Consider the following 19,981-nt stretch of genomic DNA (forward strand, 5'->3'; position numbering starts at 1 on the left):
CCTTGAATGATAATTATCAGGAAGGAATGATGAGAGTTGGTGAGTCATGAGCATGAGAGGGAGCCCAGGCTGTGGGGCTTGTGCTTTTGCACATCTCTTTTGGGGAATAAAAACCAGCAATTTCTCCCTTCACTCCTAGGAGCCGTTGATGCAAACGATACCCTGATGTCCCAGCTGGATTACTGAGCACTTGTGTGATTCCCAGAGCTGCTGCTGCTTGAATAAGGAGCTGTCCTTAGTTCTTGGCCTGTCATCCCAGAAGCACCTCCTGGGTGCTGCATGCAAGTCCTGGACGTTCTGGAAACGATGGGGATTGGCAAGAACACCACTTCCAAGTCGGTGGAGGCGGGAGGCTCGACAGAGGGCAAATACGAGGATGAATCCAAACATCCCACCTTCTTCACCCTGCCTGTGAGTAGCACATTCCAGCACTGCCCAGTCAGGCTCGGTGTGAATCAGGGATTAAAGCTCCAGTCATGTTGTACAAACCCTTCATTTCCACGAGCAGTCAGTGACAGAGCTCTGCTCCCCTGAGCAGTTGTGTATAAGCACGGCCAGTCCTGCTGTGTGTGGTTATTCCGTGTTCCCAGGACGTGCAGCACCCCAGGCACGATCAGGGCACTGAACTGTCCTCCTGCAGCAGCCCCTGGGGTAGAATCATGGAATCACTGAGGTTGGAAAAGACCTCCAGGATCATCAAGTCCAACCTGTGACCGATCACCACCACGTCCACTAAACCGTGAAGTGCCACATCTGCTCTGGTTTTGAACAGCTCTGGGCATGGGGATACCACCAGAGCCCTGGGCAGCCCATGCCAGTGCTTAACCACTCTTTCAGTGAAGGCATTTCCCCCATATCCAACCTAAATCTCCCCTGGCCCAGCCTGAGGCCGTTCCCTCTCCTCCTGTCCCTGTTCCCTGGGAGCAGAGCCCAACCCCCCTGGCTGCCCCCTCCTGTCAGGGACTTGTGCAGAGCCACAAGGTCCCCCCTGAGCCTCCTTTGCTCCAGGCTCAGCCCCTTTCCCAGCTCCCTCAGCCTCTCCTGGGGCTCCAGCCCCTTCCCAGCTCCGTTCCCATCTCTGGACATGCTCCAGCCCCTCAGTGTCCTTCTTGTGAGGGGCCAGATCTGGACACAGCACTCGAGGGGCCTCAGCAGAGCCTCCTTGCCCACCTGGGCTCATGTTCAACCCCTGTTGACCGCCTGAGTCACTCAACTGAGAGGAAGAGGCAACAGCAGGGAGACATTTGCTGTCTTCTACTTATTCACATTTTCAGTTGAATCATTCTGTTGTACACCTCTCCTCTAGAGAACTCTTCCAGCCAGTGCTGCTGGTTCCCCCTGCCCCAAGCTGACACTGCCCAGGTTTTCAGGAGCTCTCTGTGATGTTTTTCAGGAGCTCTCTGCAATGTCTATCAAATCTCTCTCTATCCCTAGACCTGCTGTTACAGAAAGGATGACTTGCTATGCTAGTCATGTTTTCTGACAAATTGTCAGAGGCAGATGTCAAGTACCAAGGGAGAAAACTGAGTGACACGAGGTGTGATCGCAGAGGAAATGTTTATTTTAAAAGACCTTGTGTTTCTGTTTTTGTTATATTTTTAAGGTTGTGATAAACGGTGGAGCAACATCCAGTGGTGATCAGGACACAGAGGACACGGAGCTGATGGCCATCTACACTACAGAAAATGGCATAGCAGAAAAGGTACGTGGGGGTTCCCTGCTAGGTGAGAACTCATTCTTGCTCTTTCAGCTCATGATCTCCCCACAGCAGTCTCCCCTGGCTGTGAGAGTTCCTGTCTCAGCAGCCCTGCTGACTTGCAGATTCACATCAGCCTGGGGAGTTCTGCCCTCATGACTCCTTGTCACACACTTTGGTTGCAGCACTTTGGGCATGACTCAGGAAATTGTGGAAGCCGTAAATACTCTTGGTTTGCTTTTTCCAGCTTTTTTCTCCATTCCATCATTCCCCAGGCCTACTCAGTAATAATCCCACAAGCTGAGATGGTGTGAATCTGAGCTTTTGTTTAAAACAAGGATGAGGATTATGGTAAATCTGAACTCCTGAAATGCTCCATCAAACTGGCTTTGTGGTAAAGCCTTGTCTCTGAAAAGCCTCAACTTGACCAAAGTTTTTCAAATGTCCTGATTGAAACAAGAGCAAAACCCCAGGTTCCAAGCAAGAGCAGCGTGATGCTCCTTCCTTCGAGGCCGTAGTTTCTGTTGGAGCAAGGATGGCACCGAGGGATGCAGTTAACGTTTTCTACCTCAGACACCAGAATTCACTCCTGAATTTCAGATTTAAAATACCCCCTGAGCAGCTGATTCTGCCAGAGGCCTGCCAGTGTTCAGCTCCAGAGGAGGCTGTGAGTGCCCTGCTGTGCCTGGTGCACTCCCAGCTCCCACGCTCAGCCTGCCCGGGTGTCTCACTCACAGCCCCACAGCCATCGTCATCACTCTCATGTTTAGTGGACAGATTTTCCTTGACCTGCAAAAGTCTTTGATGGCTGAATTTTGGAGCGTGCTGGGGCTGGAGTGGAGAGGCACAATCTGATAAAAGCCTTGAGCAAAAGGTGTTTGGGTGAAATTGTGCAATGAGATAAGCGATCTCTAGACATGAAAGTGCTCCTGGGTTTTACCACGGCCTGGTTTTACCAGATGTGTACTTTTCTCCCTTCCAGCTGATCCACATGATCAGAACTGTGGATGATGGAGAATAATTCACCTTAAAGTCACTGTGAGCTTTTGAGTAACCAGATCTCCTTGAGTTAAAGCTTTGCTGCGGCTTATGGTGAATGAACAGGATGGGGAGGCCCTGGCACAGGGTGCCCAGAGCAGCTGTGGCTGCCCCTGGATCCCTGGAAGTGTCCAAGGCCAGGTTGGACGGGGCTGGGAGCACCCTGGGATAGTGGAAGGTGTCCCTGCCCGTGGCTCATCCGTGGCACTGGATGGGCTTTGAGCTCCTTCCAGCCCAAACCATTCCATGATTCTGTGTTCGTTCTTGGCTATCCATTCCTCTTGAGAGATCATTCACCAAAAGAGCAAGCAAAAGCTCTTGAATAAAAAGCCTTTAGCAAAGAGGCCTGAAATGTCCTTCATCCCTGGAGGATGCCCAGGGCTCGCTCTGGCTCACAGCATTTGCTACCTGAGACAATAAACTGATAGCCCAGCTAGCCCAGCTGAGCAATACCTATTGCTGCATCCCTGTGAAACAAGCAATGCCTTGTTGCTTCATGGAATAAAGTCACAGAATGGTTTGCTTTGGAAGGGATTTTGTTTGAAGACCACCCAGTTCCAGCCCCTTGCCATGTGCAGGGGCAGCTTCCACTAGAGCAGAGTGCCCAGCTGGGGGCTCTTCATGGAAGGTATTTCTCTAGAGACCTTGTTCCCCACAGCTCATCGGTTCCCTTTTGGGTTTTTCCCACTAGTGCTTCGTACCAGAGCCTTTGTCTTTACTGTTGGGGTTTGTTTCTTTGGATTTTGGGATGGGTTTGTTGTGGGGTTTCTTCTCTACCCCCAGCATTCTCTCTACGTCTCTGTCTGTCTCAATCCCCCTGTTTATACTTACCAGGAAAAAACTGTGAGAAAAGCACAGCACGTTGTGCCTTTGGCCAGTTAAAATAATCCAAGGCAGGGTCAGTGTGTGATGAGTATCTGGCTGGGAAGGCACAGCCCATTCCCAGCACTTCCCTGTGGCACACCTGGCAGGCACCAAGGCAGGCCCAGGCTCGAGGTGCCAAAGGGCCAGTGAGTGCCCTCTGGGGTGTTGGGGTGGCCAGGCCTCACCTGAGTTCTCCGACCCCTCCTTGTTCAGTCTTGGACTCTTTTGTGTCTGTTCCCTGCAGCCATGATCTGCTCAGGGCTGAGAGCTGCCTCTCCCAAAGAGATGGAAGTGCCTTTTGGAAGGAATGGGAGTATCCTGGGTGGGATTTTTCCTTTACAGCCACTTTGCTGTGTAGCACAAACATCGCAGTGAAGTTTGAAATTGTTTCATCAGAAGATGTATAACCTTCACTTCCTAAAGGAGGGCTTGAAATGGTTGGCAGTTGTTGATCTGTACCCAGAGAGATCTTTCTCCATGCCATGGACCAGCTCACTGCTTCCCAAGCCCAGTGCCTGCTGCTGGGTTCTGCTCTTTGCAGAGTAATTTAGAGGTGGAATCACAAGTGGAGAGCTCTGAAAGGACTCAGAAACTTGCCCCATGTGCCGTGGCCCTCCTGGCAGGAACAGGCCAGCACTTCTGCTTTCTGCTGCCCAAAGAAGAGGAGGGATGGGATGGGATGGGATGGGACAGGACAGGGTAGGATGAATAGAATAGCAGGTGGAAAAGCTAAGCAATGCACTTCATGCAACCTCATCAGTCCTATGAGGAAAAATCAGCATTTGGCACCAAGTGGAACAGTGGGAGAGCTGCTGGATATTGGTCTGGCAAAGCTCAAGTAAAAAAGAGGCCCAAAGATGGGTTTTCAAAAGGCAGGGCCATAACAAGTCATCAGTCTGCACAAATCACTGGCTGGGTGTTTGGAGAACCTGGGATCCCTGCTGCTCTTGGGGTGGCTCCACCAAGCCAACACTAACATGATTCCTGAGGCAAACAGTTCATTTCTGCTGCAGCTCTTCTGCTCCTGCCTCAGGAGCAGATGTTGTAACATCCTCACTCTGCCCCTCTGGGACTGTGTGGTGACCTCTCAGGCAGAAGGCTGAGCAAACATGGGGCTTCAGGTGAATCTGTTCTCATGTGGAGCCTCTGTTCCAGGGAAAGAGGGGAGGGATGAGGCAACTGGACACTCCAAGATTTTCTTTGTGGGTGGAACTCAGCTTCCATTCCAAGAGAGACATTGAGGGGCTGGAGCGTGTCCAGAGATGGGAACAGAGCTGGGAAGGGGCTGGAGCCCCAGGAGCAGCTGAGGGAGCTGGGAAAGGGGCTGAGCCTGGAGCAAAGGAGGCTCAGGGGGGACCTTGTGGCTCTGCACAAGTCCCTGACAGGAGGGGGCAGCCGGGGGGGTCGGGCTCTGCTCGCAGGGAACAGGGACAGGAGGAGAAGGAATGGCCTCAGGCTGGGCCAGGGGAGGCTCAGGGTGGACATCAGGAGGAATTTTTCTATGGAAAGGATTGTCAGGGATTGGGAAGGGCTGCCCAGGGCACTGGCAGAGTCCTCCTCCCTGGAGGTGTTCATGAAATACGTGGACGTGGCACTTGGAGATGTGGATTGATGATGACCATGGTGGTGGTGCTGTGTTGATGGTCAGACTTGATGATCTGAAAGGGCTTTTCCAACCTTGATGATTCCATGATTCAAATTCCTGATCTTTCTCATGTGGGGTTTGGTTTTTTTTTTTAGAGAATTGGGTCAGGAGAGAATTTGTTCCTTTTTCAGTCAATGAAAAGCTGTCACTGGTGCTGCAGAGGGGAGGAGGGGTTAGGCAGGGACAATTTCCCTCCTGGCTCTGTGCAGGCGCTGTGTCCTGGTGAGAGGATTGCTCAGTGCTCAGAGTGCTTTAAGGAGTTCTCTGAAATGAGTGTTTCTATATTTTGCTTTTCCACTCTAACACCCTCAACCTTCCCACAGCACTGTGCTCCCCTGCGCTCCCTGAATGTGAATTATCCCAGTGGATTTGTTTTCCCAACAGGAGGCTGAGGTGGGAGGGGAGTGCCAGGGGTCGGTTTGGCTCACTGACCTTGGAGGTGACACCAGATGGAGATAACCTCAGCATAATCCGTGGATATGTTGGGATTTTTGGAGAAGTAGAGACCATTTGAGGCAGTTACGAGTCTGGCAGAGTTCCCAGGCTCCGTGTGAGGCAACTTCACGTGGGCTTGCTGTGTCCTGGGGTGGATTAGGGCTGGGAAGTTGTTGTATAAGGTAATTTTTTAGTTACTTGATCTGAAATTACAAAATCTGATACTTCATCCTGCTTTTATTGTTGTGCTGGGGCTTTGGAGCATTTGTGGGTTTGTTCTCAGGAATTTTCCAAACCAGAGAGTTGGGGGGGAAAGGTTTCCACTTGGTTGTGAAAGAGAAATGGCAGAGCTGGCTCTTGTTTTAATGGAATTCTGCAGGGATGTTGATGTGGGACTGTGTGTGGTCAGTTGTCCACTGGGTCTCTGGAACTGGAGCACGTGGTAGGGCACAGTGTGGTCTTGCCTCAATTCCTGGGGGAATTTAAATTCCTGGAGGAATTCCGCTTGACTGATGTAAATTGGATGGGGATTAATTTGGTTATAATAATTGGCTTTTTTCCTGACTGCATAAATGGGGGGGCGGAAGCAAAAACGATAAATCCTCTGGCTAAAAGTGGTTAACCAAGATGAAATTGGGTAAAAATAAAGCAGGGAAGCAATTACCATAATGAGGATTTTTTTTTTTTTGCCAGTGATTTCAGTCTCTGATGCAAAGACAGAGCCTTTTGGAAGCAGCCAGGGTTGGCTCTTCTTCTTAGTTCCAATTCTTCTCTATTTCCTTTTTTTTATTATTTTTGTGGTTTTGGGTTTTGCTGAGGTTTTTTAGCAGTCTTGTCATGATGAATCCATTTTTGGGCACCATTTGGCTGCCCGATCAGTCCTCTCATAAATCAGCAATTATAAATGAATAAGCAGGGAATGGCTGTCAGAAGGGAACGTGTTGGGTACAAATTCAGGAGCTGGATGTAAAAGGCTTTGAAAATGTCGCAAATCAGCATTGCTTGGGAGTGCTGAACCAGCCCTGGGGTATCTGGGAGTTGCCTGACAGCTGAAATTCACTTTATTCCTGTGCAGCAATAACCTGCTGTTGTCCCTTGTTCCTCCCCCAGAGCTCCCTGGCAGAGACCCTGGACAGCAGTGGCAGTTTGGATGCCCAGAGGACTGACATGATTTACACCATTGAAGATGTTCCTCCCTGGTACCTCTGCATATTTCTGGGCTTACAGGTACATCCTAAGACACAGACAGTTTTTTCTTCTGTAACTTCTAAACCTTGCTGAGGATTTTCTGTCCAGTTCATTTGTTTGTGTGTGCGAGTTTTATCCTTCTCCACTCTGAGGTGTTTGAAGAAGGTGTTAAGAGGTTTCTTTTGAAGCTGATCACACTCTGAGATCATTGTTTTGATGGTGATCTGAGCTTTCAGCTCGGGCATTTGTAAGATTCACTCAAATATTTAGTTCTGTAAGCTGCCGTTAGTAAATGCATGAGCAAAGGCTCAGTGGTGGCCTTCACAAGTGACATTGGGCACCTCTGGAGTTAAAGATGGAGAGAGACAATGGTTTAGACCTGAAATATTGAATATTGAAAGGTGCTGCTGTAGTTATTTCAGTTCTGGGAGCATCACCCTGGACCTGCCTTGCCACTTCTGTGCTCCTTGGAGTACAAGCTTGTGCTTCCTGCAGGGAGTGGAGCTGTGGTGGGCAGCTGGGCCCTGCTGCCAGCTCAGCCACTGCTTGTGGGAAGCAGAGCAGCAGCTCCTGTTCCATCTCCTTCCCTTCTCCAGTGGAAGTAGTATCTGTCCCACAGGAATGCTGAGAATTTGGTAATATCTGCAAAGGACGTTGAGGTCTCCAAACAAATACATTCCAAAGCATCCTTTTAATTCCTGCCTTTTCCTCAAGGACAGGCAGTTCCCTAGGAATTCTGTTTTTACTTGTGTGTGGAATATGGTGAAAATTCGTTTGTTCTGTTTTTAATGTGCTTGGATTGAGGAAGGATTAACAAGTGCCCAGTTGCTGGTCCTTGGGAGCTCGTTTGCGTGTGCTCCGGGTTCTTTTGTGAGCCAGTGGACCTGAGCCAACGTGAGTGAAGTTATTTCTCTGCTGCTCTGGGCTGGAGGCTGCTCCCAGCACAGTTACCTGGACACCTCCTCAGGAGAGCAGCTGTTCCAGTGCCCTGTGTATCCCACAGAAACTGGGATCACGGGCAGCGGGCGAGCGGGAGCTCGAGGCAAATGCTGAAAGGAAAGCTCAGGACAGGGCAGTGAGAGCTTTGGTGGGGATTCAGAAGCAGAAGGAAAAGCCAGTGATGAATGAATTTGCTGCTCAGCCCTGGCTGCAGCACTAACCCAACCCTGTGCCCCCAGCACTACCTGACGTGTTTCAGCGGGACCATCGCCGTGCCCTTCCTGCTGGCCGATGCCATGTGCGTGGGCTTTGACCAGTGGGCCACCAGCCAGCTCATCGGGACCATCTTCTTCTGCGTGGGCATCACCACCCTGCTGCAGACCACCTTTGGCTGCAGGTGAGATCTGGGACTGGGGCCGGGTGTCCTTTGGGATTTCCCAGGATCCAGGAGTGGGGGGTGTTTTCAGAGGAGAAACACGGAACACTAACGGCAGCTCAGGTACAGGGCAGGTGGGGAAAGCTTTTGGAAAGCTGCTCCCAAAATAAGGTGGATCAGAAATAAGACAAGGCATCCCAAGGGTAAGAAAATACAGCAAGGACAGGGGAGAAGGAGGAGGGAAGCCCAGGAAACTTAGGAGCTCACTCCTCTCTCTGCCTTGTATGAAGAGTTCACTCTGATGGCAAAACAAAAGTGTGAAAACTGTTGAAAGACAAAATTTTCTTTCCCCAATGAATTTTCTTTCAGTAAAGATTCCCCAGAGTTAGTAATCTTCCAGCCTGGTTGGTTCTTTGTGCTGTAACCATAAATCCTCATCTACCTTGTCTGGAAGTTTGTTGTATTTTGGGGTTTTTTTTTCCATAACTAACCTTGGCTCTTTATTACCTACTAGAGAGGGATTTGGGGCTCATTCAGAATGAAGGGGACCAAAATGATGGTGCCATAATTTTGAAATTCTCTATTCTTTGTGTATAATCCCACCCCTGCCCTCCATCCTGTTGGGATTTTTCCCTTTTCAGTGGCTTCCACTTGCACTGTACTTACATGTTTATATCCCTGAAGGCCACATTGTGTTTGAGTCTTAAAATAACTTGTGTTTAGGAGAAAATTTCCACGCTTGGATGTTTTATAACTATTTCCCATGTGATGGTGGGTTTATGTAAGGCTGGGAATGGGATACAGCAGCACAGGCCTCTCAATGAGATTTGCAAGTATTCATTGGCAAGTCTGTCAACTGCAAAGTATTTCAGCAAATAAAGGTTTCAAAAGGTCAAATTCCATGGTTTAAGGGTCCTTAAAGATGGATTTAGCTCAATTACGAGGCGGAGTTGTGGTCAGTTTGGTACCCAGACCAGTTTTAGGAATTCCAGCTATTCATTGGGTTATGTAGCCAGCCCAGAGCTTTGGCAGGGGTTCAGGGTAATTAGTGAGACTGCGACTATCAAATTCAGCTTTAATCTACCCCGGGATGGCAGCGCTGTTGCTGTGCCCATCACTGCACTGGCTCAGCTCTCACATCTGTGGGACATGTGAACGTAATGAGACATTTCCAGATGACTTTGACTGCATAAAAACTCTTGTCTTCACGAGGGCTGATGCCAAAACGGAGCAACTTGATGATTTAGACATGAAATTTAAATGATATCCCACTCATGAGCTTTAGTACTTCAAGCTTTTGGTGCTTTAGCTGGCTGGCAATGAGTGCCTGGCTTAAAATCCATAAGTCACATTCCAAACTGCAGCTGTCTCTTGAGAAAGAGGCAGATCTTGGTTGACTGATTTTGAGCAATTAGTTTAAAAATTTTTTAAAAACTAAATGACTTTTTTTTTTTTTGTCCTGCTTAGGGAGCAAACCCCCCTCACTATTTTGAGCCTTGCAGGAGCTCCCTCAGTCACCTGTGTCGTGTGAAGGCTGGGCAGGATGTGCTGAGATGTGATTTTCCATCAGTGTGCTGGTGTTCAGTGTGATACCGAACAACCCAAGCTCGTAGCCGTGACCTCAGCACTGGAGAATGTGTTTGCAGTGTGTGTTTACAAAACCTGTGAGGGGGATGTGGGGCTGTGTAGGTGGGATGGAGCAGTAACAGCTTGTTCCAGGTATTGCAGATCTGCCATGGGCGCCAGCCTGCTCCCTTTGCTTAATGAACCTGGCAAAATGAGGTGAATCATTCCCTGAGCCACCAGCCGTGACTTCCCGGAGATACAGCTGGGATTTGTGCTGGAAGGAACTCCCAGTGGGAATTATGTCCAGTCAGCCATGCTTGGATGGCTCATGGAGGTTATGAAGTTTGAGTTTCTAATGCAGTTTTCAGCATTTGATGGGTTTAAAATTGCCCATGGCCCAAACGGCTCCAGGTTCTGCCTGTGAACCTCACAGCTGCTGTTACTGACATGCCTCTGGTTTGATCTCTTCTCTGCTCAGGGGGTGCACCTTTTTTCCCCCCACACTTCTCCTTTGAGCATTTTCTGATGTTTACCTGAATCTCAGCAGTTCTTTCTCCTGCCCTGGTGTTTGCCCTGCCATCGAGGTGCTGTGAAACAGCCCGTGAGCAATTCCCTGGGTCCCACCTTGGGATCTCCTGTTAAAGGGAATCTCGTGTCACTATTTATAGAATAGTTCAAAGTGCACCTTGTCTGTAGTCAGGTCCCATTGGGATATTCGTTACACAGGGTACAGAGAGTTCAATAAATTCGTAGTTGGTGCAGGTAGATGCTCTTTAGATCTTAAATATTTTGGGAAGTATAAACATCAATGCTAAGAATGTCATCTTGAAATTCTTGTAGGGTTTGTATTTATTGGTGGTAACCACTTGGAACATCTAATCTGCTGTGATCAACCCAGCAGTTACTGACACATGCACTTAAAAATGAGTGTACAAGTGAGTGCACTCGGAGTCATGCACAGGGAAGGGACGGAGCCTGCAGGCTGCACCTTCAGAGAGCTTTTCCCCTGTGCTGGGATGGCAAAAGCTGCACGTTCAGCAGTCTGGTTCTCCCACCACAATGTCCTTCTGTATCCCTGTGCTGCTGAGTCACAGCCTGGCATCAGTGCCTGGCTCCTGGAATTACCTGGTTAATAACTCAGGCAGGTGCTGTCGGCTCTTTGGCTTGTGAAGTCTTAGTGTTTCTCTGAGTGGGTTTTTTGGTGAGAAATCCTCCTCTTTCACAGTTTTATAACTCAGTAAAGGGTGGTTTGAGTGCCCACCCAGCTGCAGTGAGCCCACAGAATGTCACCATCTCTCCTTTCCCTTTCCACCAGGTTACCTCTGTTCCAAGCCAGTGCTTTTGCGTTCTTAGCACCTGCCAGAGCAATTCTCTCTCTGGAGAAGTGGAAGTGTAATAACACAGGTAATTGTTGTTTATCCTTGTTCAGGTTTAAGTGACAAACGGCCCAGGTCACGTGGAGTGCAACTGCCAGAGCTTCTGATATGGAAACTGGGAGTAATGAGCAGGGAATATGGAAAGCCTCTCTTTTTACAGTGCTAAAGTACGGTGCCACAGAAGGAAGACTCCTAAAAATGTCCTTGTGGAGTTCTGTTTCTGGGGATTTTTTTTAATATAAAAAATGTTGACAAAAGAAATCTAAACATAGCACAAAGTACTTCTGTTGCATTTACATTCCGTAAATGTTCCTTCCCAATATTTGGAAATAGCGAGCCCAGCTGAAACCTTTTGAAGCTGTGAGTAGGAGGGAGTTTAGGCAATGTACAGCATCACCTCCAGACCAGGATTTTCCCCTATTTAAGTCATACCTGACAGGTTTTGACAAGATGAGGGTGTTCTTTTTCACTCTTTCTCTGCTGATGTTGTCATCCTGGAGGGTTTGACCTCCAGAGGGAAAATGTGCTGGTTGGGATTGGGACCATTTGCTTTAAATTGGGTTGGAAAGTGGAAATGACTCTGGCAGTTTTCTCTTCAGTGGCGGGTGGTTATTGAGTACCAAGGCTGTGGGCAGTGGGAAGCAGCAGCACAGGGACTCAGGCTGCTCAATCCTGACTGAAGTTCTTCCCAGGGCTCCTTTGGATTCTCTAATAATTTAATTCCTGTTATTTGTATGTTTATACATCTCTGTTGGCTCACATTCAAGATGTGATTAATACACATCTTGTTGAAAGAAAATGCTGTCTGATCACCTTGGGTGGCAGAGCAATTTCCCCCACTACTCCAGATTTTCAAAAAGAGCTTTGCTGCATCTTCCTCCTGAGCCCTTTCACCTTCCAGAGATGCCAGCTGGGGTTGTTACCACGGGTCAGCTCATTCCATGAGTGACCTAAATTGGGGAACAGCGAGCACTGCAGTATGTGATTGCTGTGTGCAGCTGAGTGCTTCTCCATTCATCCATTTGTGGGAGTGGGAGGAGAATCCCTGACTGACCTTTCTGTCTGAAGTCAGGGTGTTTTTCCACTGTGGTGCAGAGGGTGAAGTGAGGGGTTGGCTCCTGGGGGGTGTGAGCCTGCTGTGGCTTCGTTTGTAGCAGAACTTGGAAATTGGGGCTCGTTCGTCAGGCGCAGCGCAAGGAGGGGTGTGTTTTGTGTGGAATGGGGGCGGAGTGGCTGGGGAATAAATGCCTCTGTTTTTTCTCCTCTTTGCAAGATATAACAGTTACAAATGGAACAGCAGAGCTGCTTCACACGGAGCACATCTGGTACCCCCGGATACGAGAGGTAATGTGGGAGTTGCCTTTAGCTGTCACTCTCTCCAATTCCAGTTAAGTTTCTCACTTAATCATCTGTGTGTTCTTGTCTTTAAGTTGGTAATTTCTTCTTTCACTGCAATCTCCATTTGAATATATCCCTTTACTCATTTCATGGAAGTCTTCATCTTTTCCACCTGTTCATTGCTGGACAGCAAATACAAGGAGTTAGTTACCACATTCCAAAAGACGTGCAGTGAAATGCTCAAGTGAGATGAAAACTCTTCTTGTAAACTTTGATTTGTGCTCACTGGCAGCAGTTCAGCTGCTGCCAGACCTCTTGCCTGCTGTCCCTGTGCAGCGGGGCTGGCCCCAGGAAGGTGAATCCGCAGTTAGGAAATCTGGTTCGTCCTCAAGTGTCTTTAAGTTGGAGACTCTTGTGATAAGACATTGATTCTCCCAAGAGACTTGTGAGATACCTGGAACTCCTTCTCCACTCGCAGCACTGCAGTGTGAAGTCGTGGTGCCCTGCAGGGCAGGCTGAGGGCTGTGCCACGCTAGGGTGGCAGGTAGTGTAGTCCAAATGAAGGCGTGTGTCATGGAATTTATCTCCCATCCCGTTGCTTTGGGCTGCCAACTTTTTCTTAATTAAAAACAACCCCTCTCTCTTCCCCATGTTCAAACCATAGCTACATCCTGCCAAGAGCCCTGCAGCCAAGAGGGCTGACAGTCTCCTGAGACCACAACGCTGCTCTAATCCAGCTTCTAAGGAGCACTTGTGACCAATGCAGCACACACTCTGCCCCTAGGAGCTAGGAGCATCACCTCGTGGCGCACCAACCCTTGCCGTTCGATCTGAGAGCTTAAAGGTTAGCCTGGACCCCAGGTCTCCTGTCTGACAGTGTGATGTGCTTTCCACACAGCTTCCAGACTGGCCCACTGGTCTGTTGTGTAATAGTTTTGTGGAGAAAACCATAAGTGTTATGCTTAAAGCAATAAGTCACTTAAACATAATGAGCTGTTTTATGACGAAAAATTTGCTGAGTTCTTCTGTGTCACTGAATTCTTTTAACTGCAGTTTGTAATCCAGAGCAGAAAAACAAACGGTTTGGCTTTGCTTGTCAGATGGGACTGAGCTGCCTCTCTGCCCTGTTGTGTGTTCAGATCCAAGGTGCCATTATCATGTCCTCGCTGATCGAGGTGGTCATCGGCCTGCTGGGGCTGCCCGGGGCTCTGCTGCGCTACATCGGCCCCCTGACCATCACCCCCACCGTGGCCCTCATCGGCCTCTCCGGATTCCAGGCTGCTGGGGAGCGAGCTGGGAAGCACTGGGGCATCGCCATGCTGTGAGTACTCCTGGAGTTCCTGCTGGGGAGTCACAATTTTGGGGTGCCAGGGAAAAGCCGGAGGCAGCTCAGCTGCCTCAGTGCTCCCAACATGGAGAAACGCCACAAGCAGGAATGTGGATAAGTCTGGATAAGATCAGCTGGCAGTGTGGGAATAAGGACAGCAGCAGCTCAGGAGAGTTCCCTGGAAAAGATCTTCCCTGGGAAGAAATCCTTGCCTGGGAAGGTGGGGAGGCCCTGGGACAGGGTGCCCAGAGAAGCTGTGGCTGCCCCTGGATCCCTGGGAGGGCCCAAGGCCGGGTTGGATGGGGCTTGGAGCAGCCTGGGATAGTGGAAGGTGTCCCTGCTCATGGCTCATCCATGGCACTGGATGGGCTTTAAGGTTCCCAACCATTCCGTGGTAATGTGAACTCGAGGAGGGAGCAAAGGACAGTGGCCAGAAATGAGGTGTGGAGAGCAGAATTCCGTAAAGCAGGAGCTGATCTGGGAGCCATTGGCTGGGTGGGATTCAGTGCTGTGGAAAAGATGATTTAACAAAACACCAGAGGAATGAAACACAGTGAATGATTTGTATTTCTAGGCTGTGATTGCCTGGTTCCTCTTCCACAGCAGCAGGTAAATACCACTGGTGGTACTGGTCCCTGTCATTGGTACTGGTTTGCCTACCTGTGCCCAGAAATGTGTGTGCTGACAGAGGGCACAAGCATTGCCATAAACACCATCAGTGGCTCAGCCATAAGCAGAGAGATTCCTGCTGGGTGGACAAAAAGGCTTTTAGAGGGGATTTCAGGGCCTGGTGTGTGTGTGCTGTCAGCTGTAGGGGCCAGGGAAAGGACAGAATGAGCTGAGTGGTGTGAAAAGGAGGAGTAAGTGAGGGAAATGAAGAGAAGACAAAAGCTCCCCGTGAGGTGCTGTGGGTGAGCAGCCAAATAAGGCTCTGAGTGGTGTGAAAAGGAGGAGTAAGTGAGGGAAATGAAGAGAAGACAAAAGCTCCCTGTGAGGTGCTGTGGGTGAGCAGCCAAATAAGGCTGGAAACCCCATTTTAGGGAGAAGGCAAGAGGCTGAAGCAGCTGCTGTGTTCCACGTGCAGCACCCGACCGTGCTGGCTCTGGAAGCAGGAGGAATGCCTTGATGAGATCAGGTTGTGATCTCACTAATCTGTTTGCACAGGACTTTGAACATGTAAAGTATTCTGTAAGTGCAGATTATGATTAAAAGGGCTCTTTAATTCTCTTTTATCTTGGATGTTGGCATCATGAATATTTTTATGATTCTATTCTATTAAGCAGCTGATCCAAAGGAAAGTTTTTATTTGCCTGTGAAACAAATCCTGTGCAAGTTGGGACTAACGTTAAATGAATCAAAGAGATCTTTGAATTGGACATGGAGTTGTGTAATTAAAGTTAATGTTTTGCAGATGGAAAAAAAAAAATCAATTCAGGAGCGGGATTTAAATATTACCCAGTCAATAAAGTATTTCTGGCTTCTGCCATGCAAAAATGTTGGACTGGACTGTTGAAAACAACTCCACAGCCATGGGGAGCCGCTGAAAAGTGACTCCAGCTCTGTGAGATGTGGCTCCTGGAACTGTCTTGGCTGTTGTGATGAGATGAAGGCCCTGGATTTCTCGCTGGCCTGCAGAATCACCGGTGGCAGAGCTGGGGGCCTCGGGGAGCTGCAGATGCTTGTCCATGTTGGACAGGATTCCCAGTTCCCAAACAGCTTTCTGACGTTCCATGGGTGCTTTAATCCATAAGACACTTGGCATTGTGATTTGTGAAAAGGGGAGTTATTCCTGAGTTGGGCTTTGCCCGTTTATCCCCTGAACAAATTTTCCTGGGGCATTCAAAGATGTGGTGCAGTTTCACAGCCCCTCTGCCCTGTAGCCAATAAAATGTTCATTGCAATCATAGAATATTATGGTTTTTTACGACTCTGTACTTAATAAATCAAAATCCAAAGCTCCCTGTCCTCAGGGCTGGTGTGTGAGGGAGCAGAGCCCATCTTTCCATCATGGATTTTGGGAGAGGTGCTGGGTTTCCTGCAAGGAAAAGGAGCCTTTTGCTTTTCTCTTGGAGTGCTGAGGGCTGTCAGTGCCCCTCCTTGTTCCAAGCTCTGTTCCTTGAGGCTGATGGAGAAGAAAACTGGTTTGTGTCTGACACTGATCTGGGGCAGAAGAGGGAGAGAGGCTGAAAATCCTCTTTTTGTTTTTCGGGTCTGCTGATAAAAACATAATCTCAGATTTCAGCAAAGCTGTGCTTCTTCAGACAGCTCCAGTCTTTGGGAGGCCCTTTCAGTGCAGAGCTGGGTTGGCTCATTCAGAATTGAGCAATGTGCCCTGGCTTCTTACTTTTCAGTGCAGTGGGGGTTTATTTTAGCTGTAAAAACGAGTTTTTAATGTATAGAGGAGCTTGGCAGCTTCATGGGGGGGGGGAATCATAATTAAAACATTTAATACTGGTGAGCTGCACTTGCAGCAAATCTTGGGGGTTTGGCTCCATTCTGCTTCATTTGCAGCTATTTAGTGAAAGATTCATCTAAAAAATGGATCTTGAAGAAAGGAAAAATTTCCCTGACAACAATTTTTCAAGTGCTTTGGAGTTTTACGCAAATTTTGAGATGTAAAATTTACTGTATACAGGCCTCCAGTTTTCCTGTTTCTTCCCACTTGCTGGCAGCAAGTTTTGTGCTTTACAGAGCAACGCTGGATCACAGGTAGAGTTTGGGAGGAAAGAAGAGGCAGCACAGGGCAGCTCCTTCCTAACTGAAAATCTCCCTTCAGTCTGGTCCTGGTCCTGATTCATTTATCTGCTTGCAGCTGCTTCGTTTTGCAGCACTTTGTAATTCAAATTCTGGTTTGGCATTAGAGGAGTAATAATTTTAATAATTTTGCTGCCTTGTCTTCTGCTAAATTGAAAATCCGCATTTATGTTCTGCATCTGAAGGGTCTGAAGAGTTTTGTGCTGAGAAGAATTTATAATACATTGGTGCTAATGACATATCTCTCTTGTCCCACCCTTCTCCCCCCTTTTTTTCTCAGGACTATTTTCCTAGTATTGTTGTTTTCTCAGTATGCCAGAAATGTCAAATTTCCCTTGCCCATTTACAAATCCAAGAAAGGATGGACAGCATACAGGCTGCAGCTTTTCAAGATGTTCCCTGTAAGTTGTTGAACTTGTTCTTCATTTGGCAAAAAAAAGAAAATTATTTCTGTTTCAGGAGGTTTTTTCCTTGGTTTTGATTTTTCTTAATAATAAAACAGCTCACAAAGGTGAGCTAAAAGCTTAAATGGATTTATTGGAAACTTAACGGCTTGTTGGCCACAGGAAATACTCTGATTTTGTGGCCACTCTGGTGTCTGCCTCTGCTGAGGAGCTGTGGGAGTGATGGAGAGCCAGGAGGGGAGGGCAGGGCAGAGAAGAAGGGAGGTTTGTGCTCAGGGAAAGTCTAAACCAAGCCCTCCAAGCAGGGCTGCTGAGATCCTCAGCGTCTCCTCTTACCAAGGCAATTCCCCTGGTGAAAGGCTGCTCTTTATTCCTCTGGTAAAACTGAGACTAATTCCCTGGTTTGTTCAGGTGCCCGTTTGGAGACTTGCCCAGTTGTTAAGGAGAGGAGAGACTTGCTCTGATTCCAAGGCTTTTTAAGAGCACCTTCCTTGGGGCGGCGGGGGGGGAGCACCGCTGGGTCTGTCACAGGACGCGCTGCTCCTTCAGACTCGCGGGTGTGCAGCGGATCCCGAACGGCAGCTGAGCGTTACTTTATCAGCTTTCCTGCTCCTCTCTCCCAGATCATTCTGGCCATCCTGGTGTCGTGGCTGCTGTGCTTCATCTTCACGGTGACGGACGTGTTTCCCCCGGACAGCTCCAAGTACGGCTTCTACGCGCGCACGGACGCGCGCCGGGGCGTGCTGCTGGTGGCCCCCTGGTTCAAGGTCCCTTACCCCTGTAAGTGTGGCTGCTCCCCAGCAACGCGCCCAGCAGTGGCATTCCTGTTGTTCAGAAGCTCTTTGGGCTTTCTCTCAGCAGTACATTCCGTAACACTTGGGGATGATCCATGCCTGGAAGTGTCCCAGGCCAGGCTGGACAGGGTTGGAGCAGCCTGGGACAGTGGAAGGGGTCCCTGCCCATGGCAGGGGTGAGACTCTGGAAGGTCCCTTCCAACCCAAACCACGCCACAATTCTAACGCACACCTATCAGTACTTTCTGGCTGGGGCTGATGGTTTTTCCTTGTTTCCCTCTTCAGTTGATACCTTAAGGTCTCACCTGAGGAAGGCTGAGTTTCTCAAACTGCAATTTGTAGAGAGCTCTTGCAGGGCTTATCTGGGCCACTCTTCTGATAACGAGTGACTGTGCCTGTAAGGTGGAATTGCATGGACTGCCCGATTTATCTGTCCTTGGCAATGCTGTTAGTGTTACACAATGGCAAGGACGGGCTATTGCAGCTCTGCTGAAGTCATTGACTCTCATTGTCTAAAGAATCACTGTTGTGGGGAGTTTCTCCCAGCTTACTGCACTTCCCTGCCCCAAACACACCCATTCCTGAACGAGCACAACTGTTAATGACACAAAAATGTCCTGACTTGCCAAGGCAGTGCTGGCACGAGGCCGATGGGCAAGTCAGAGAATGCCAGGTCCTGCTTATCAGAGGGCAATGAAATTATTTACAGGTGAGCACCAAACACTTTACACAATGTTTTGGATGCTTTGGATGTATTTTTATGTTGTCTGCCTCTGTAAAGCTGTTAAAGGCTGTGTTTATGACATGAGGTTGCACAGCAGGTTCACCCTTCAGAAATTTACAGGGTAATAAGAGAATAATATTCTTTTAGAATAGAATTATAGAAATTATCAGCTGTACCACTACACTGTGATGAGGCGGCTTCGTTGTGGTTTTCCACATGCTTTGGTTCTTAAAAGAAACCACTTCTAAAGCAGAAGATGAAGAATAGAAGCTTTTGGGAAAGAAGAGGAGGAAAACTCCACCCTGATTAGCCTTTTGTATTTGTGAGCTTCATTCACTCTTGTGTGACCGAAGATCCCTTTGTTGCAAGAGGCTCATCTATTTCAAAGAGATAAAAGCATCGAGGCAATTGCTGTGGAAAACCTGCCAGGCTTTTCTGCAGGCTTAAATTAATCTTATTTTCTCTACTACAAAAGTTTGGAACTGGGAGGTGTTTGTGCAGTGAGCAGAGCTGCTTGTTGCCCATCCTCTTTGGTAGACTAAACTTGTGACCAAAGACAGAGCTTTTGGAGCAGTAATAATTACGTGGCATTTGCCTCACTGACCAGAATTGTTTTCTCACAAGCTGTAGCTCAAATTCCTGATTTCTGAACAGGAGAAGTTTTTTTAGTGGTGTTTTATGGTTCTCTGGGATTTTTCCAAGTGTGATCAAAGCAGTTGGTTTGGCAGTTTTTCCTTTGCTGCTTTCATCTCCTTGAACTTGCCAGACCGTGTTAGAGTGAAGGGAGTTTGTTGTTTCCATTAAGGAGAAATAAACAGTGCCCAGGGCAGTGCTGGGCACTGGGGAGCCCCCCCTCAATCCCAGGGTCACTTCTGGGACCTCACAAGAGAGACCTTGAGGGGCTGGAGTGTGTCCAGGGCAGGGAATGGAGCTGGGAAGGGGCTGGAGCCCCAGGAGCGGCTGAGGGAGCTGGGAAAGGAGCTCAGCCTGGAGCAAAGGGGGATCAGGGTGGGTATGGGGGAATATTTCTTCCCCAGAAAGGCTGCCCAGGGCAGTGCTGGAGTCGCCATTTCTGGGGGGATTCAGCAGCCCTGTGGATGTGGCACTTGGGGACAAGGTCAGTGGTGGCCTTGGCAGTGCGGGGGGATCATTTGGATTCAATGATCATAAAGGTCCTTCCCAACCCAGATCATTCCACGGTTCCCTCAGGCTGATGTTTGTTTTGATGCCCAGACTGTTCCTTGGGGCAGGAGAGATTTCAGTTTCCTTCTCTTCACAGTTCAGTGGGGGCTGCCAACCATTTCTGCCGCGGGGGTGATCGGGATGCTGAGCGCCGTCGTCGCCAGCATCATCGAGTCCATCGGAGATTACTACGCCTGTGCCAGGCTGTCCTGTGCTCCTCCTCCACCCATCCATGCAATAAACAGGTTTGTCCAAAGAAGAAATGCTTTCTGTGTCTCAGGCTACTTGGGTTTTTACTTTTTTTCCCCGTGGGATAAGACAGGAATGTGCTCTGA

General features: G+C 48.8%; 1 protein-coding gene across 3 annotated transcripts in view; it reads left to right on the forward strand.

Moving 5' to 3' along the window:
* SLC23A2 (solute carrier family 23 member 2) overlaps nt 1-19,981 on the forward strand; it is a 51,983-nt gene that overhangs the window by 21,832 nt on the left and 10,170 nt on the right. For all 3 annotated transcript variants that reach the window (XM_069035648.1, XM_069035649.1, XM_069035650.1), the window contains 10 exons: nt 140-411; nt 1,604-1,702; nt 6,789-6,905; nt 8,045-8,202; nt 11,063-11,151; nt 12,397-12,467; nt 13,601-13,782; nt 16,823-16,943; nt 17,570-17,726; nt 19,744-19,891. In XM_069035648.1, coding sequence (XP_068891749.1) covers nt 280-411; nt 1,604-1,702; nt 6,789-6,905; nt 8,045-8,202; nt 11,063-11,151; nt 12,397-12,467; nt 13,601-13,782; nt 16,823-16,943; nt 17,570-17,726; nt 19,744-19,891 — 1,274 coding nt within the window. In that variant the 5' untranslated portion in view covers nt 140-279. The remainder of the gene's footprint in view (nt 1-139; nt 412-1,603; nt 1,703-6,788; nt 6,906-8,044; nt 8,203-11,062; nt 11,152-12,396; nt 12,468-13,600; nt 13,783-16,822; nt 16,944-17,569; nt 17,727-19,743; nt 19,892-19,981) is intronic.

This window comes from Aphelocoma coerulescens, chromosome 22, assembly GCF_041296385.1.
Source record: "Aphelocoma coerulescens isolate FSJ_1873_10779 chromosome 22, UR_Acoe_1.0, whole genome shotgun sequence".
NCBI lineage: Eukaryota > Metazoa > Chordata > Aves > Passeriformes > Corvidae > Aphelocoma > Aphelocoma coerulescens.